This window comes from Pseudopodoces humilis, chromosome 21 (genome assembly GCF_049639895.1).
Source record: "Pseudopodoces humilis isolate 2021_Gansu_Grassland_sample_001 chromosome 21, ASM4963989v1, whole genome shotgun sequence".
NCBI classification, from domain to species: Eukaryota; Metazoa; Chordata; class Aves; order Passeriformes; family Paridae; genus Pseudopodoces; species Pseudopodoces humilis.
Genome location: NC_142220.1, coordinates 6411339 through 6427944, shown reverse-complemented (window position 1 = coordinate 6427944; position 16606 = coordinate 6411339). Strand labels below are relative to the sequence as shown.

Here is a 16606-nt window from a genome sequence, read left to right as displayed (position 1 = left end):
ACCAGGGGAGGGCTGCCAGGCCAAGCTGGAACAAGCACCTGTAACATTGATGAAGCTCCTTCATAAAAGGTAAAAAGCGCCTATATAAAGTTGTTTTTGGAAGACAAAAACAAAGGACCAAGCAATCTGCAAAACAAGACATTTATTCTTAGAAAAAGTCAGTTTATGTACAGCAAGCCCCAGAGGAAGAGGAACACCGTGCAGTCTTCAAGACCCTTCCACAGTGCCTTCTTTGACAATGACTCGTGCGAGGTTCCGTGCAAGAGCAAGTCTCAGCATTTCCACTTTGGTTGTCTCAACATCATCATCCTGGAAGGGAGCAGAGCCTGGGTTAGGGAACTGCACACAGCGATGAGCTGGTGCCAGGGTCTGTCTTGCAGTTTGGAAAGTAAAGATGCAGGTCAGTGAGAGGTATTTACCTCTTACAGGGACGTCCTGAGAAGAGCAAAAGCTAAATTTCCTACTTAATAGCTCAACCCAAGACAGTACTGCCAAGCCTTTTCATTCCGTGGATGCTGCAGGGCTTTTCATGTGCAGCAAATGGTTCCTGGAATGCTCAGAGCCAGGGCTGCTGGATGGCAACATCTCAACTTTTCATTGCCCATATAACGTGCAACTATTTATCTTGGAAAAGCATCATGGTCCAGTGCAAACCGTCAGAACATGAGAAGTAGAAGCACTCCTGCACTGAGTTTGTGACTACTTCAGTCTCTTGTTGATGCTTCATTTGACTACCTTGAACCCACTGTACCCAGTCTCTGGGACTTGGGCTGTCCCTCTCTGATGCTCTCGCTAGGAACATTAATGAGGAGTTTCCCTCCCTGACCCTTCCCACAGCCCTCCTGAATTCATCCAGTTGTGCTCAGAACTGGGGCTACCTACCTGGAATTTCTGCTTATCTGGATTCCCTGCTGTCAGGTCTTCTAGGCATCGCATCAACTCATAAGTCTGCTCTGCTGAAAATATGACCTGTGGAAATCAAAGTATTTACTGAAAAAGATCAAGTCTAAAGACATCACACAAGCTAAGAAGATAATGCAATTGAAAGGAAGAGAATGCTTTTACACTCCCACAGATTCATTCTGACCCCTGAAATCACAGGATCCAAGGACAATTCAGGCTGGATGTGACTTTGGGAGGTCTCTAGTGCCACCTCCTGTACCAAGCAGGGTCAGCTATCAAGTCAGAGTGGCTGCTCTGGGTCTGTAATTGATGAATTGTCCTTTTCTTGATGGATCTTAAAGGAAAAACTGTGCTTAGAAGAAGGAAGCACTGGAACAATCTTCAAGCCAAGTACCCAAAGGAGCTGGATGCAGTGTGTGCTGAAAGTACCAGTGCAGATGAATTCTGCTGCTGTTGTAACAGCAGAGAACTGAGGTAAGAGTCAATTTATCCCTTCCTTGGTCTCTGTGTGTTCCCACTAGTGGGACACTTGGAACTGCCATGGATGGGTTCTGACAGGAGCAGGAAGTGGGTGGAGTTCACCACTTTCCCTTGTCAGGAAAAAAGGCCTCCTGGGGGGCTGTGTTGGTGTGAGCAGGACCTCACCTCCTTCTGCTCCAGCAGCGGGAGCGCGTCCGTGAGCAGCGTCATCCAGAAGGAGCAGGGGGCGATGTGAGCCGTCATCAGCGTCAGCAGCAGCCGTGCCGCCTCCGGGAACCGCTTCTCCCCGTACAGCCGGTGGAACTCCCGGTACTTCCCTGCCATGGACAGGGGGGAACGAGGCATCAGGGGCTGCTGGGCCTTGGGAGATCCCTCTGTTCCCACAAAGCCCATAGCAGAATCACCCCCAACCAAACAAGCCCAAAGCAGCCCAGTCTGGGGGACTGGGAATCTGGTGCATGAAGGAAGGTGACATCAGAGCCTCCCTGAAAGGGCAGCCAAACCCTGTTGCCTTTCTGGGTGAGCTTCAGGGTTTGCATCAGCCTGGTCAGGGGCTGCTGCTGCCTCATGCTGGTGTCTGCAGGGGCACAATTCCCCAGTGGCTTAGAGTGCAGAGAGAATCTCCTTTTTGCAGTTACACAGTATCAGGTCTGAAAGGCTGCATCATCTTCCTTGGCTGTTTAAATGGAAACTGGAATCCTTTTTTAGGGAAAGTTCTGCATTTGCTAAGAATTAGTGGGATCAATATCCAGCATGAGAGAAGTGGCTAAGATGGAAGTGAGGTTCATTCTGTATCCACTAAACAGTACTGGAAGTTAATGATTCCTATTCAGATTCACCTTGACTAATGCTTGAGCTAAAGGCAGAGACATGGGGAAGTTGTCTAGCCAAAGGTACATCTGATGTTCTAAAACCTCGAAGGAAAAAAAACCAGGCAGATATATTTTCAGGCCTTTCAGGATTATTTAGAAAGAACAGAAAGGGAAATGGCACCTCTGGGGCTGACAGTTACCAGATAATGCTGGGCAAAGCTGAAGGATTACCAATTTGTAAATCATGTTTAGTTTCTAGATGTAATTCAGGATAAGTTTTAACAAAGGAAATTTAGTTCCTAATTTTGCAAGCTGGACCAAGTGGAAATAGATAAAACTCATGCTCACCCTCCCTGTAAGGGTGGCATCAGGTAGAGGTGTGTCAGTCCAATGCTGACAGCTATTCCAAATTTCTATCAGATTCTGGCCCCTGAAATTGAGATTCCTGACTCACAGCATCAGAGAAATGGATTTCCTGTTTTGGTCCATTAATCAAAGGCCACAGAGCAGCTGCAGGGGCAGGTTACCACAGCCTGCATTGTGCCAGGCAGGAGAAGGAAGCTGTGGTACCTGAAGGAAATGAACTGGAGGCCCTCATTGTCTCTTGGCACAAGTGCTCAGTTAGAGGGCAGGGAAGGTTCTTGTTTCAGTGAGCTTGACAGGCACACTGAACCACACACACTGGAGACTTTGGAGAACTTGGTGAAATTATAACAAGGTCAATATAACTTAAAACAGTGGATTACTCTTTCAATGAACCCCCTAAGGTAGCATTTGCTAGTATTTCAGAGCCTCTCAAGGCAGTGATACAGTCTGGAAAAAGAAGGAAGAAGTTCAGAGTATCAGGATTTGGGTCTGTCCTGCTCAGAACAGAGCAGGAACCTGGTGTGAGGGCAGTGGTAAAGGCCACCCCTGGCACAAGCTGCATCCCAAACCACATTCACCATTTGCTCTCCCCTTATCACTAAACCAGGTAGCCAGATGGGAGAAAGCATAAATCCAAGTAATTCCATGGAGTTCTCCATAAAAGACCACTATGGACACTGTAGGCAGCTCTCACCAAGGAATGTGAGGCGGTCACTGAGCAGCATGGACGGGCCCAGATTGTCAATGAGGTCCAGGTCAGAGAAACACCCCCTTTCACAATAGTCCTTAAGGAATCTGGGGAGAAGGCGGAACACAAGGAAAGTTTAGAGGGGAAGACATCATCCACATCCATTCTGTACCTCCTAATCTCTTCCCAGAAAACTTGACTGTACATCTCAGTTCCATCTTACTCAACCTCCCCAAGGGTTTCAGAAGCTGTCAAACATTCCCTGGAAGTGGCCAAAGAACTAGTAATATACATTTAACAGACACTTCATTGATTCTTCTGCATTCTGTGGTAGTTGAGATCTATTTTTTAAAAGGAGTAAGTGAAGGAAGGCAGGCAGGAAACTGAGGCTGGTGGATGCATAAGTAACACTCCCAGATCATAACAGAAGCTCTGTTTTTCTGCTGTGTAAAAACGTTGATAAGCAGCAGGAAGAAAAACAATGCTTAAAGCTTTTCATCTGTTATGTCACAGCCTCCATTATGCTGCTTTCTGCAGAGCTGCTTCCTGTGATTTTTTTTCCATCCTTCTGTTGAAGGAAATGTAATGATTCCCACTCCTTCAAACAACAAACAAAAAAAGCCCCCAAACCTCAGACTAGCAATCTCTTACCACTCCTTTTCCCAGTGTTGAAGACAGAGTGTTGCCTGCCCCCTTACCCAAAGTGTAATTTCAAAATAATATTCTTAACTATGCAATGACTGGTCTCTGCCTATTTGCACTTAGCAAAACCCACACAACATGGATTGTTAAAGATTACAAAGCATAAAGAGATGCCAGAGTTTTTGCTGAGGCAAAAGCCAACCCTTGTCCTCCTTTTGATAACAATCCTCCCACTGCAGAAAAGGTCAAGAATTTTGAGAGGCTCATACAAAGCCAGGGACATGATAAACCCACTCCTTGATGCAAATTTTTAATAGAAGCAGTGAGAGTTTCAGCAGGAATGGTGGCTTAAGTGACTCCCACTGACTTGTTTGGAGGTTGTGAGGTGAACTTGATTATAAATAATCTGCTGAATAAACCACAGGTAGGGATTATCCTCCACCCAAATCAGCCCCCTGGGTCACTGTCCAGCCCATCAGACAGCTCTGTCGCAGCAAGTGAAGGACAGAGGACAGAAGTTGTTAAAATAAATGTTTTTTCAAGGAAGGTCTAAGGGGGTTGGACTCTCAGATAAAGCAAATCTGTTTTGTCTCTAGATGTCAGGAAGGAAAACAACATAGATAAGGCACAGCTGGGCGTACTGCAGGGGAGAGCACCCAAGGGTGTTGTTTTCTGATCCAGAAGAAGGTGCCTGGCCCCACCTGCAGTAGTGGGAGCTTTCCTGGCTCTTGACACAGCAGCCACCTTCCCTGTCCCCCCCCAGCCTGGGAGCTTCTGGCCCAGCCTCACCGGTCCGAGATGAGGGTGGCAAACGCCGCGTCCTTGGCTCGGATGCTCCAGGACAGGGCAGAGCCCAGGCGGTTGTTCCGCAGAGCCTTCATGGCCATGATCTTACAGATGCTGCGCACTGGGGGAGAGACACAGCAAAGGAAGGGAAGAATTGGTGTCAGTAGGTTCAGCTGGACCACTGCAAAACAGTGAGACTGAAAATGCACCACCTTGTTCGTGCATCTGCCTCTGCTCACAGATCCTCAGCACCTTGAGGGCCTTCTGCTCCGTGCTGAGCGGGATGCGCTCGATGTGCAGCTCCAGGTACACCCGGCCGAACTCCGGGCAGTGGTCGAAATAATCCACCCCCAGCTGCCACAGGCTGAAAGAGGGGAGAAATCACCACCATTCCAACCCTAGAAATCTTTAATGAGCACAACAGTAAAGCCCCAAGGAGAATCCTAGCCTGCATTAATAATTGTTAGCTCTGATTAACTTTGTATTCAGTCCTGAAATGGCTTTTCCTTTCTATCCCTGCCAGTTCCCTGTAATATAACTTTGGAATACCACAGTTTTTGAAATATGTGCAGCTCATAAGAGCTTCAATGCAAGGCATTCTGCAAAATGGCAGGAGTGGCTGTGCCCAGGTCATGAGGTGAGGGGCTCTAACAGAGCTTTTATCTCCATTCAGGAAGGGGAATGTGCTAATCTTGTACAATCCCTTAGGGACACCTCTGCTCAAATTCTAACAGTGGCTGCTCTAAGTTTTGCCCTTTTACTTCATGAACATGCAGTTATTTATTTTGACTGCCTCAATCCAAGTCTGTCCTATGAGCAATAAAACAAAAGCTGGTACCTGTGATGAGAGAAGAGTCCTGATGCATACTCCAGCAGGAGGAATTCACGCATATTTGAACCAAAACTGGGGAGAAAGAGAGAGAATATCCAGATATTATTATTTGCATCTCACTTGAAAAATCTGATGATTCTATTTCACAAGTACTGCCAACTTCTGCAGCATGTCTTGGTGGGTTTTTTTCCTCTGGGCTATCGTAATCAGCTTTATTCAAATAATGCAAATAAATACTTACTACAGATTGTGAGACTGCAGGAGTTTGCAGTGATCCAGCAGGTCAGTCAGATGAGCCACAAACCACCAGTTACTCAGGACAATGCTGTGTTTGAAGCAAAAGAAAAAAATAAGCTGAACACTGCCAGGGACTGCATCAGATTTTCCACAGGCATTTCTTACCAATACCCAGCTCTGTTCCAGTCCAAGGACTGGCTGCAATGTCCCAGACCTAATGGAACACTTTTAATCGCTGCCAGCTTCACGTATTTTTGTTAAATTCTTTGCAAGGATGACTAGGGTTGTGTACCCATACCTCCCACCCAAATACACAGAAACAATACTGTAGAACTAGAGAATCAAAAACCTTAAAACTCAACCTGCATTCCTTGATCACTTGATGCATCTCAAATTCAAAGGCTGCCATTAAAATCATGTCTAGTGGCTCAGGGCTGTTCTCTCCACCCAGGAACAGGTCCATACTAGACTGTGGAATGAGATGACAACACATGATAAATGCAGAAGCAAGACATTTGTTTGGATGTAACAGTTATTTTATGGGAAATAACAGGTCATCAAGGTTGAGCACATTAACAAAATGGAATTTTCCTCATTTTAGCATAAGGGAACTGGGAAAACAATTTGCAAGAACAAGACTGGCAATGTTATGACACTGAAAAGTGGGTTTTCAATAACTACCTGTCAACTTTATCATTCTCCCAGTCCTTTTACAAACTGCAGACAACATCTTACAGGCACATAGTTGCTGTGAGACTTTTCCCTAAGTTTTTCTTTAAGTGTAGCTACCCTTGCACGCTTGAAACAGTGGAGAATATTTGAATAATTGTATTTCCTACCTGTGCATAGAACCGCAGCTCCACGGGCTTCACTGTTGGGTGGGAATACAGGAGCCGGGTGACCAGGAAGTGATACCATGTGGTCATGAGCTCCTTCTTCTCCAAAATGGCATCCTCGTCTCCCAGCAGGATCTAATGGGACAAAAACACAGGAGGAATGCTGCAGACTCAGTGATGGACACAGCTGCACTCCAGCTCTCCAGAGGCTGCAAAGGTGCGGATTTATTCAAAATTACATTACAAAGATCTTTCTCACAGCCCAGTTTCCAAATCAGCCTTAGAGCCTTGGTCAGGGAGAGAAACCCATCTGCCGAGGCTGGCAAATCATCAACAGAGGACAGGAGACATATTAAAGTTACTTATGGCTACACTGAGCTCCTGAAAGCCACAAGGATGGATTCAATATTCAGTCCAAAGTTTCCTTTGTTCCCAGCAAAAACACACCTTGCAGATGGACTCCATGTGGGGATTGGAAGCAAAAGTTCCATCCTGTAGATACCGCTGACATTCTTCGTGCCAGTGCTGCCACTTCAGCTCCAGCTCTGTCAGTGTCTGGGTGTTGCCAAGCTGAAGAGAGGGAATAAAGAAATACAGGGAATAAAGGAAACACCAAGTCAAATCACACCAGGCTCTTGGGCCAGACTCACAGTCACTCCTGATAAAAGGCTAATCATGAGGCAGCCTGTCATCTTTCTACATTGATTTGTCACCTAACAGACTTTTATCTGAATTGTTGGGTTTTTGGGCAATTCAAGAATACAAATATTGTTATTGTAAAGGAGTAAGACTGAGATGTTACAGGGGACACAACCGGGTGGCTTTTCCCAACAAACTGCATGAAAAAACACACTTTTGTACATACACTGGGCACAGGCATCTTCTTCATCAAGTCATCCAAGATTTTGTACATGTTCATGGATGTGGGATTGGCACTGGCTTCCTTGGAGAGCAGATGCCGCGCTTCGTCCATCCGGCCTTGGAGCACAAAGACATCCACCTGCAAAAACCCCCTGTCCATGAGCTCCACGCTGGGCAAGATTATGGAACACTCAGGAAAGGGATCAGAGGGGTATCTGAACCTGTAATTCAGGCAAGGGAAGTGGAGTAAAATGTTTAAACTGTAGACACCGCTAATTCAAGTAACAGTGTACGGCTTGACTTCTATGGGTCATTAAGGATGAGGATGGGAATGGCTTCATCCTAAAGCCTACACAGGCAGACAGCAATGAGGTGTCATGTCCAGCAGGGAAGAGGAAGGAAAGCAAAGACATTAATTCCTTTTGTTTAAGAATCTTCCAGGTGGTGATACTCACCACATTCCAGAAAAGCTTGTGTTTGGATGGACTCTCACTGCTCAGAACTTCCCTGACCATGCTGTCCACGTCACACACGTGGAGCCGCACCCAGTCCAGGAGGCGCAGCAGGAGGGCCCCAGCTGTGCAGACAGATTTCCCCCTGTCAGTTCCCATTTCTGTCCCCAGACTGCTCTCACACATTTCATAACAGTTTGACATCACCAGATGAGATTTGCTGACTGGATTTCTACCTGCCACCCCCAAAATACAGAGTTCCTTATGCAGAGAGGCCCTGGGAGCAACCAGCCTCTGACAGGTTTTCCTGTGGCAACACGGTCCAGTAGAAAACCCAAACTTGAAGAAATAAAAAATTAGTGATCCAGATCATAAATCTTGCATTGCCAAGAGACAAACAGAATATTTCTCTTTATTTTAGCATCATTTCATTATTACTAACTGAATATGAGGAAGAAATTTGGTACTAAGTGATTAATTTAGATTAAGTAATCTATAATTTGTGAATCTCTCCTGAATTCTGGGACTGTGTAAAAGTAGCACATTTGTTTGCATAATATGATTTCCTTCAACAATTATTTCCTACTTTAAAATGCCAATGTAAACAGACTGACTTCAACCTAAAAGAGTTTATCAGAGCTGTGTAAATGTCAACTAGCATTGACACATTTGATGCTTAAAAACATGTTTAAGCTTATAAATAAAATAGATTGGCAACAACTTTTGGTATCCCTCCTCTTCATAACCTTTCTGACAAAGAAACAATTTAAATCGGAGTAAGAGAAAAAAGCAAAAAGCAAATTTAATAGCTTGACATAATTCAATATAAAGAAGGCAATTAACTGAGGCAGAAGGGGTATTAAAAGGCTTATTGACACTCTGCATATCTCTAAAACATTAAACTATGACACAGTGAATGTGCTTAAATAAATATGCAAAGAAGAAACCCTTTAGTCTTTACACCAGGAAAGTTCATGGCTCACCTGTAGCTGCTTCAACAAACAGTATCTCACACAGGTTCCAGATCAGCTCCATTGCAGAGAGAATGGAAACCTGAAGGAAAGCAGGGCCAAGTTTCAGAGCTAGTCATTATTCCAGTTTCTTAACCACACAAAGGCATCTGCTGTCCACAGCAGTTTTAACAGAGAAATATCATACTGCCATTTCAGAGATAAAAATTAAAAGACACAGGTGACAATTTTACACTTTTTTTGTGTCAGAAAACACTGACACCATGTATTGAAATGCAGCAATAATCTGTCACCAGTGAGCAACTTAACTGGTCTTATTTTCAGCCCTTCTGCACTTTTAAGACTCAATACAAACATCAAAGGAAGAAAGAACAGCCAATGAATCAACATCACTGCAGCTGATAAGATAAAACTGGTCTGAGCACTCTGCTCTTCCCAGCACACTCCCACAGATCTGACAGCTCACCATGAACACCCAGAGGCTGCTACAAGGCTCAGATGCAGCTGATTGGAATCTGAGAGTTTGAGGTGAAACACTACACAGCAAGTCTGAAATTTTTCTTGTCAGCTTTGGTCATGAACCGAATCCCATATATAAGGCAGAGTTAAATCTGAAGTGCTTCATGTCTCAGTGATGGCCTGGTGAATTTGCCAGTAATCCACATTCAACCTGACAGGACTGCGGATTACCTGAGTGCTGTACTGGCCTTGCAGGGCAGGGTCCCGGGTCGAAACTGAGGGAAAAACAAGTAAAGTCAAAGAGCAACATACTTACCTTTGACAGTCCCTTCTGAGCTTTGATAGCTTTCCATATATCTGCCACATGAGATGCAAAAAGACTTCAAGTCCCCAGAAAATCAGTTATAATACGGTGGGAAAAAAACAGTCCCTGACCAGATTTACAAACCAACTTGGAAATCTCCAGCATGGAAATAGAGTCTTGGTACTTACTTAAACCTACACATGCTATTGTACAGTAGTTGCAATAAGTTATCATTACAATCCTACTTTAATAATTGCAACTGGTGTTTCCTTTTCCTGCAGTAAGAGAACAAACAAACTTACTAGCTGCCTGGTGCATGTCCTCCATGCAGGCTCTTATCACTGACCGGTAGTTTTTACTCACTTGAACCAATCTGCCAAATACAAAAAGACTTTGGTTGGAGGGAGCTGTTGGAGTTTCAGTGTTATGTCCCCTAAAGCCTTGCAAGTTTCTCTGCAGCAGCAACTCCCAGTACCTGGGTGGATCCAGCTGGAATCACTGAGACCGTGCCATACTCTACCAGGTAACGGTTATTGGAAGGATCTGAGCCTTGATTTGTAAAAGCCCCCCCACACGGTCATTTTATCTGCCCTCTGCTGATTCCAGAGCTGGTAAAAGCAGCCTGGCCAGCGGCACTTGCCTCACCGGAGGCGTTTCTCGGCCCTTGGCGTTGGCCCTGGGCGGGAGAAGGGGCAGCGGGTGCCTCCCACCCACACCCACCCTGCCCATCTACTCACTGCGCCTTCCGCGACTTCCCCGCCAGCTCCTCCTCGCTCCGCTGCAGCCCCATGAAAATCCCGTGCGACTCGTTGAAGAGTTTCCGCAGGGTCTGGATGTAAATGTCCTGATCCCTGCGGACCACGAAGACTCGGGAGGAGCTCGGCACTCCATCCCCGGTACCTGCAAGAGAGCCCGTCAGCGCCCGGGCAGCAGCGCCCGCCCTGCCCTCACCCCAGAACCGGGACGGGCATGGAGAGAGGGACAGGCATTGGGAGCGGGACCCACCTGCGCGGCCGAAGAGGGTCTCGCACACCAGCACCTCCGCGGGGCCCCAGGCGAAGCAGAGCTGCCGGGCCGACGGGTCCGCGCCCGGCACCACCTGTGGGGGATCGGTGTGTGTCAGCGGCGCCCCAGCCGTTCTGCCCATGGCCCCGCACCCCCCGGCCTTGCCCCGCCCGCCCATCCCGCACCACGAGCGGCGGCTCCGTGTCCAGCTCGTCCATGGCGGCGGCCGCGCTGCTCCCGCTCCCGCCCGCCGCGGCTCCGGAGGCCCCTCCGGGCTGCCCGCGCCGCCGCCTGCGCGCCCCGAGCTCCGCGCCCGGCCTGGCCGCTGCTGCCCCGGCGGAGCCACCGCCCGGGGACGGGAAGGGACGGGGAGGGACCGCGAACCTCCGCCGCTTTGGGGCAGGCACCAGCGCTCGCCCCGGAAGCGCCGCCCGTTCCCGAGGCCCCGCCGGGGCGGGACGGGCCCCGCTCCGCCCCCGCCCGAGCCGCCGCCTCTGAGGGCTGGGGCGGGCGGCGGTCCGTGCAGGCTGTGGGGGTGCGGACGGACGGACGGATGGCCGGCACCCCATCACAATCTGCTTCATTTTCTTGCCAGGACAGATTCAGTGCTGGATGGGAGCATTGCTGGCCCTGGGTGTGTAGTGCAGTGATGTAGTTGGTCAGTCAGGATTCACAGATTCACCAAATGGGTCAGGTTGGAAGGACCACAAACTCGGGTCCAAACTCCCTGCTCCAGCAGGCTCATCCCAGAGCACATGGCTCTGGATTGTGTCCAGACAGTTCTGGAATATCTCCAGTGAGGGAGACCCTGTCTGATCTGTGCACAGTCACTCGCACTGTGTTGTTTTCATGCTCACTTCATTGACTGATGGCTGTGTAACAACACAGCATAGTGTCCTATTTATGCATGTCAAACAGATGCAGGTAGAGAAGCCTCTGGGATGTTGAAGATGACGCTCTCTGTAGCTCTTGGGCATTGATAAAGCTGACAAATCAAATTATGTGCTCTAACTAGAGTGAGTTGCCTGCAGGTTGGGGAACGACTAGTAATGAAGCAGGATTGCAGCAGGAAGATCTGCCACTGTGCCTCACTCTCACTCACTCACTCACTCACTCACTCACTCACGGTTCAGGAGGAGGTTGATATTCCCTGGACACTGGGCTGAGGTGCCTTTTGAGGCTGTTGGAGGCTCATCACCTTTCTGTTAACACTAGGAGCTCACCTACTATGGCATTCAACTCCATAACCTGGTGTGATAAAACTAATGGCATCCTGTTCCTCTCCTTCCGTTCTGCTCTCCTTCCCACTTCTGCGTACTCCTCACTTTTTGCCTGTGCTAACCAATAACCAAGTTCTTCAGCAATACACTTTTTAAGACAAGTATTAGCAATGCTGCTTTGGTCTCACAGCTGGAACCAGTCCCTCTTAGGCTGGTGCCTTCCCAGGACATTCACTAGAACTTAACTTTTCAAGATACCATAAATCATTTGCTGTCCTCATATGACAAATGCAGTAACACTCCCTGGCTAAATTGCCCTTTTTTACTTATCAGCTGCTGCATCCATCATTTCCAATAAAAATAAAGCCAGCAGTTATCTCTGGGAAGAGCATGTCATGTAACTAGTCATGCTGAGAAAAGGAAGTGGTGTCTGTTCAGGTCAGAAAGAACGAATTTTTGCAGGTAGAACAAATCAAATACTCAGAAAGCTGCTTGAGAGACTGAAGACTCATCAGTTTTAAACCCCTCATCGTTTATCATGGGTAAGGGTCTGTGTTTTGTTATTTGAGGATGTGCTTGTATTTGAATCTCTGCTGTACAAAGCCAAATTCACCTACTGTCTTACACAATGGTGCTGCTCTGTGCTGCAGACTTCTGAGGATGTTAGTGGGCATTCCTAGATCCAAAATACCATTCCACACATCACTAAAAGGCTCTAGATGCAAATCAAAACTGGATATCTGAAAATCAGGAGTATGAGGCTTCCTGCCACTGTTCCTCAAGGCTAAGGTGCTGCTTTTATAACTGCAGCACTTTCTTGTGAGTGGCAGAATATATTTAGAATATCCATGTAACACTGTGTAGGGATCCACCATGTAGGAGGTGGATCTAGGAGTGGGACAGTGTCCTCTGCTGCTCCCAGGTCCATCTGTGTAAAGAGACACTGAAAGCTGGAACTCTTTGATCTTCTCCTGCTGTCTCTTGGCACACACTGTCCACTTTGCTCACTCCCTAAAGTGTCAGTGGTTTTTCATATCCGCAGCATCTGTTGTTCCTAAATGGATGATTCCTGGGGAAATCATCTTGGGAAAGGTGAGTTTTAGTATGAAATCTTGACATTTTTTAGTCCTCTTAAACACTGGCTGAAGCTCTGCTCATATTTAGAAGGGAAACCTTCCTGCTCACCTCTCGAGGCTTCTGAACATCTCCAGTCCGTATCATTGAGCAGAACTGGGAATTTCCATTCAGTGCAGAACTTCACTGTTCAGAAAGGCTGTGGGTCCAGAAAGGAAAGCAAAGAGAAATGGTGTGATTTACAGTCAAGAGGGAAAAAAAAAAAGGTCTGATGAGGATAGGAGTTACTACGTTGTGAACTAGGAGATTTGGAAGCTATTTGGGGAACAGACAGAATGATCAGCATCATGAACAGGGAAGGCACAGCACAGGCAGGGCTGTAGGCAAAAGGTATTTTCTATTCCCAGGGCTAAGAAAGAATTAATGAAGAGCAAAGCCTGAGTAAAGCACTCAGACCTGCAGGATCTGATCCAGTAACCAGACACACTTGTTTACACCTCCAAATTACTGTTTGCTTTCAGTTCTTGCTTTGGACTCAGTGCAAAATAACAGTCAGTTCTAAAGGGGCTGGAGTTGGCTTTGTAGGCTAACATTTGCTGATGTGCAGGAGTACACACCCACCTGTAGCTGCTTTGGTGTCAAAAAACTTAATGTTTTAAAATCACAGTGTGAAGAGCATATATATGGAATGATTCTGTTCCCTGCCCTCTTCATCAGAGGGTGGAGAATTAGGCCAAAGATCTCTGCAAAATCTAGATTTATTTCTTATAAACCTGTACAAGAATGAAAAAAAGCATGGAAATATTTTAAGAAACAACACATGGAATTTTTTTTTCCCAGAGATGGAATTTCTCAGGAATTCTCACTGTGACGCTTCCCCATTCACTTCCCTTCAGCTTGGTGCATTAAAGAGGAGGAGCTCAGAGGGACAAAAAGCTTTGCTTTGCTCCCCTCTGCTGCAGCTCGGACCCTGCAGGAGAGGGGCCTTTGTAGTTCTCAGTGGGCTTCTCCCCCTGCTGCTTGCTCCCAGTGCTGCCGTCTGGCCAGTTCCTTTGCAGGTTTTAGCACTGATTATTGTCAGCTCCAGCTTCTCATAGTTTCCTCTGTTGCTATGTAAAAAGAACAGAGATGAGGTTTGTAGAAACCTGTTCTGTGATTTGGGATCTGTGTGATTGGTGGTGAGACGAGTGCTGGTGCCGTTTTCAGCCTTTCTGAGAATGTCTAAGTCCCATATGTTCTCATAAATTCTACAGTATTTTCCTGTCTTTTTTAGCACATTTGTTCTAGTTGTGATGCTGCCTTAATGTGTGTCTCACTTGACACGATTCCTGCCTTCAGTTCTTTCATGCCACGCTCTGGCCTTGGCCAGTTTCATTCCACCTCCGCAAAAACTCCTCCTGGGCCTGCAGCAAAGGGATCTTCAAGGACGGAGGGGGAAGAAGTGGCAAGAACAAAATACAACAGGATCATCAAGACCTTCCTCACACTTCTCTGTGACGTTGCATCATCTCTAAAAATAGAATTTAAGGTCCACTGGGAATCAGAACTCATCTTTTTGTTCTGTGAAGTACCCCATGGGTTTGGAGTTTTGCTTAAAAAAGCTATGGATGAGATAGGAGGGTGGGGATTAAGGTGCTTTGTTTCCTTGTTGTCACTAGTAGTTCTACTTCTTAGTGGTGATGATGGACTTGAGAAGGTCCAAACCAAGTTGCCCATTGCTTTTCAGAGCTCAGATGAAAGAAGGATATCATAGGAGCCTGAGGAATCACACATGAAGGGGGATTTTGGGTAGAAGCATGTGGTCTTCCTCAGCCATGGTTCTCCTCACCTCCCAGTACCTTAAAGAAACAGAAAAATAATAGCATGAGTAATTAAACACAGAGAAAACAGGCAGGATCAACTGATTGATCTTTTGATGATAAATCAAGTAAATTGACACAAGTATAAGTGGAAAGCAGAGCTCAAAGAAGGATCTGAGTTGTAGTCACAATTTGAAACAGCATCTGTTGCCTTCTTGGGTCAAACTGAACACTTCAGTGCCTGGAATTTTTTCAGAACTGACTCATTAAGACCCTTCAGGAGAGGTAAAATATTAAAACTAAAAGGTTCTATGAAATTCGAGGCTAAATTTCAGACTACAAAGGATGGTAAAAGGCTTCACTGCTCATGTTTTGTGGAAGCTCAGATGGCTGCCTGGGCCATCCTCCTACCTCAGGTTGGGCTATGGCTGTGCTATTTTCTCAACTGGGGACTTGGATACCAAGCTTTGGCTTCAGCTTCCTCTGAAGAGGAACACTGGTGTGTTACTCTTCTGCAATTTCCAGAAAATTGCAGTAAAAATCCAATCTGTGCTCAGAAGGAGGGAGCTGGAACGTGAAGTAACATGACAAAGGCAGCGGAGAGGGACCAGAACTGACAGTGAAAAGCAAGTCTGCAGCTCTGCCCAAAAGTGAAGTTTCTCTTCAGTCAATATCTCACTATGTGAGCAGTTTATTCTGGACAAGGAACATCTCTGAAATGGTGCAGAAAGTTTTGTCCTGCCAGGAGCAGGGGTGTGTGACCACATGGCCACCTTTGTATCACAACCCAGAGCGTTCCCACACAGAGCAGTGCCAGTGCAGAGTGATGCCCACCTGGAAAATCCATCTCTGGAGGATTGACAGGGATCATTTTGTGGTGTTTCTTTTCCATCTACGTGATGTAGAGAAGCATTTGGCAGATGATGGTGGCAAGTGCAATGCTGATGAAAAAAGGCCCAGGAACTGTTTTGTGTGAACCTGTGAAATCTCTGGAGAATTTCCTCCTCCCTTCCATTGGAACGAATTTTAAGAAATCATGTAATTGATTTATGTAGTGTAATTTATGTAGTGTAATTTTTGTGGTGCTGCAGGCGCTCAGTTCCCTCAGACATGGCTTCTCAACCAGGACAACTCCCCTTCACATGGACAGCTCAAGGTTTTGGGGAGGCAGCCACACCATCAGTGTCCTCCACAACACAGCGAGGGGCACAAACAGGAGCGAGAGATTTGATAAGGCAGAGACGAGGGGAGATCACAGAACCACAGGATCAATGAGGTCAGAAAAGGCCTCAACCTATGCCCCAACATCACCTTGTCAACTAGACCATGGCACTGAGTGCCACGTCCACTCTTCCCTTAAACACACCCAGGGACAGGGACTCCACCACGTCCCTTGGCTGCCCTTTCGGTCGGGCTGGGGGTAGTCAGGGGAAGGTGTGTGTGCGAAGAACGCCGTGTGAGGCACTGAGGGGGCACTGAGGGGGCACTGAGGGGGCACTGAGGGGGCTGTGGCGGGCGGCCCGGCGGCTTTGAGATTTGAGGGGGCCAAGGATGCTGAGGAGGGCTAGGGGAGGGTGTGTCCGGGAAGGGCGCGGTGTGAGACGCCGTGCGGGACGCTGAAGGCGGCCCAGCGGCCATTTTGCGAAGGACAATGCCCGCCGCGCGGGGCGGGGTGGAAGCGCGCGCACGCAGCGCGGCCGCGGGCGCGCGCGCCCCCCCCCTCCCGCCGCCGCCGCGTTATGTAACGGCCGCGGGGCGCGCGCGCGCTCCCTCCGCCCCCCCTCCCTCCCGCCTCACCCCCCCCCGCCCGGCCCTGGCTCCGCCCCCTCCCCGCGCGCCGGGGCCCAATGGGCGGCGGGAACGCGCCCGGGGGGGGGGG

The 16606-nt window shown here is 47.7% G+C and overlaps 1 protein-coding gene across 3 annotated transcripts; it reads right to left on the bottom strand.

Moving 5' to 3' along the window:
• Positions 1-127: 127 nt before the first annotated feature.
• NUP85 (nucleoporin 85) lies at positions 128-10900 on the bottom strand. Of its 3 annotated transcripts, XM_014255775.2 has the most exons (19): positions 10820-10900; positions 10635-10728; positions 10367-10529; positions 9932-10002; positions 9557-9600; positions 8879-8948; positions 7899-8020; positions 7448-7582; positions 7030-7152; positions 6586-6717; positions 6109-6215; positions 5751-5834; positions 5516-5581; positions 4890-5041; positions 4681-4798; positions 3256-3356; positions 1549-1700; positions 883-969; positions 128-309 (listed from the first exon to the last, which is right to left on the bottom strand). In XM_014255775.2, the coding sequence occupies exons 1-19, from the start codon at positions 10850-10852 to the stop codon at positions 208-210; spliced, it is 1956 nt and encodes a 651-aa protein (XP_014111250.2). In that variant the 5' UTR covers positions 10853-10900; the 3' UTR covers positions 128-207. The 3 variants fall into 3 exon arrangements, with proteins under 3 accessions (XP_014111250.2, XP_087921458.1, XP_087921459.1); XM_088065332.1 differs by having other exon boundaries at positions 10367-10728; XM_088065333.1 differs by lacking the exons at positions 10367-10529; positions 10635-10728; positions 10820-10900 and adding an exon at positions 10105-10185.
• Positions 10901-16606: the final 5706 nt, after the last annotated feature.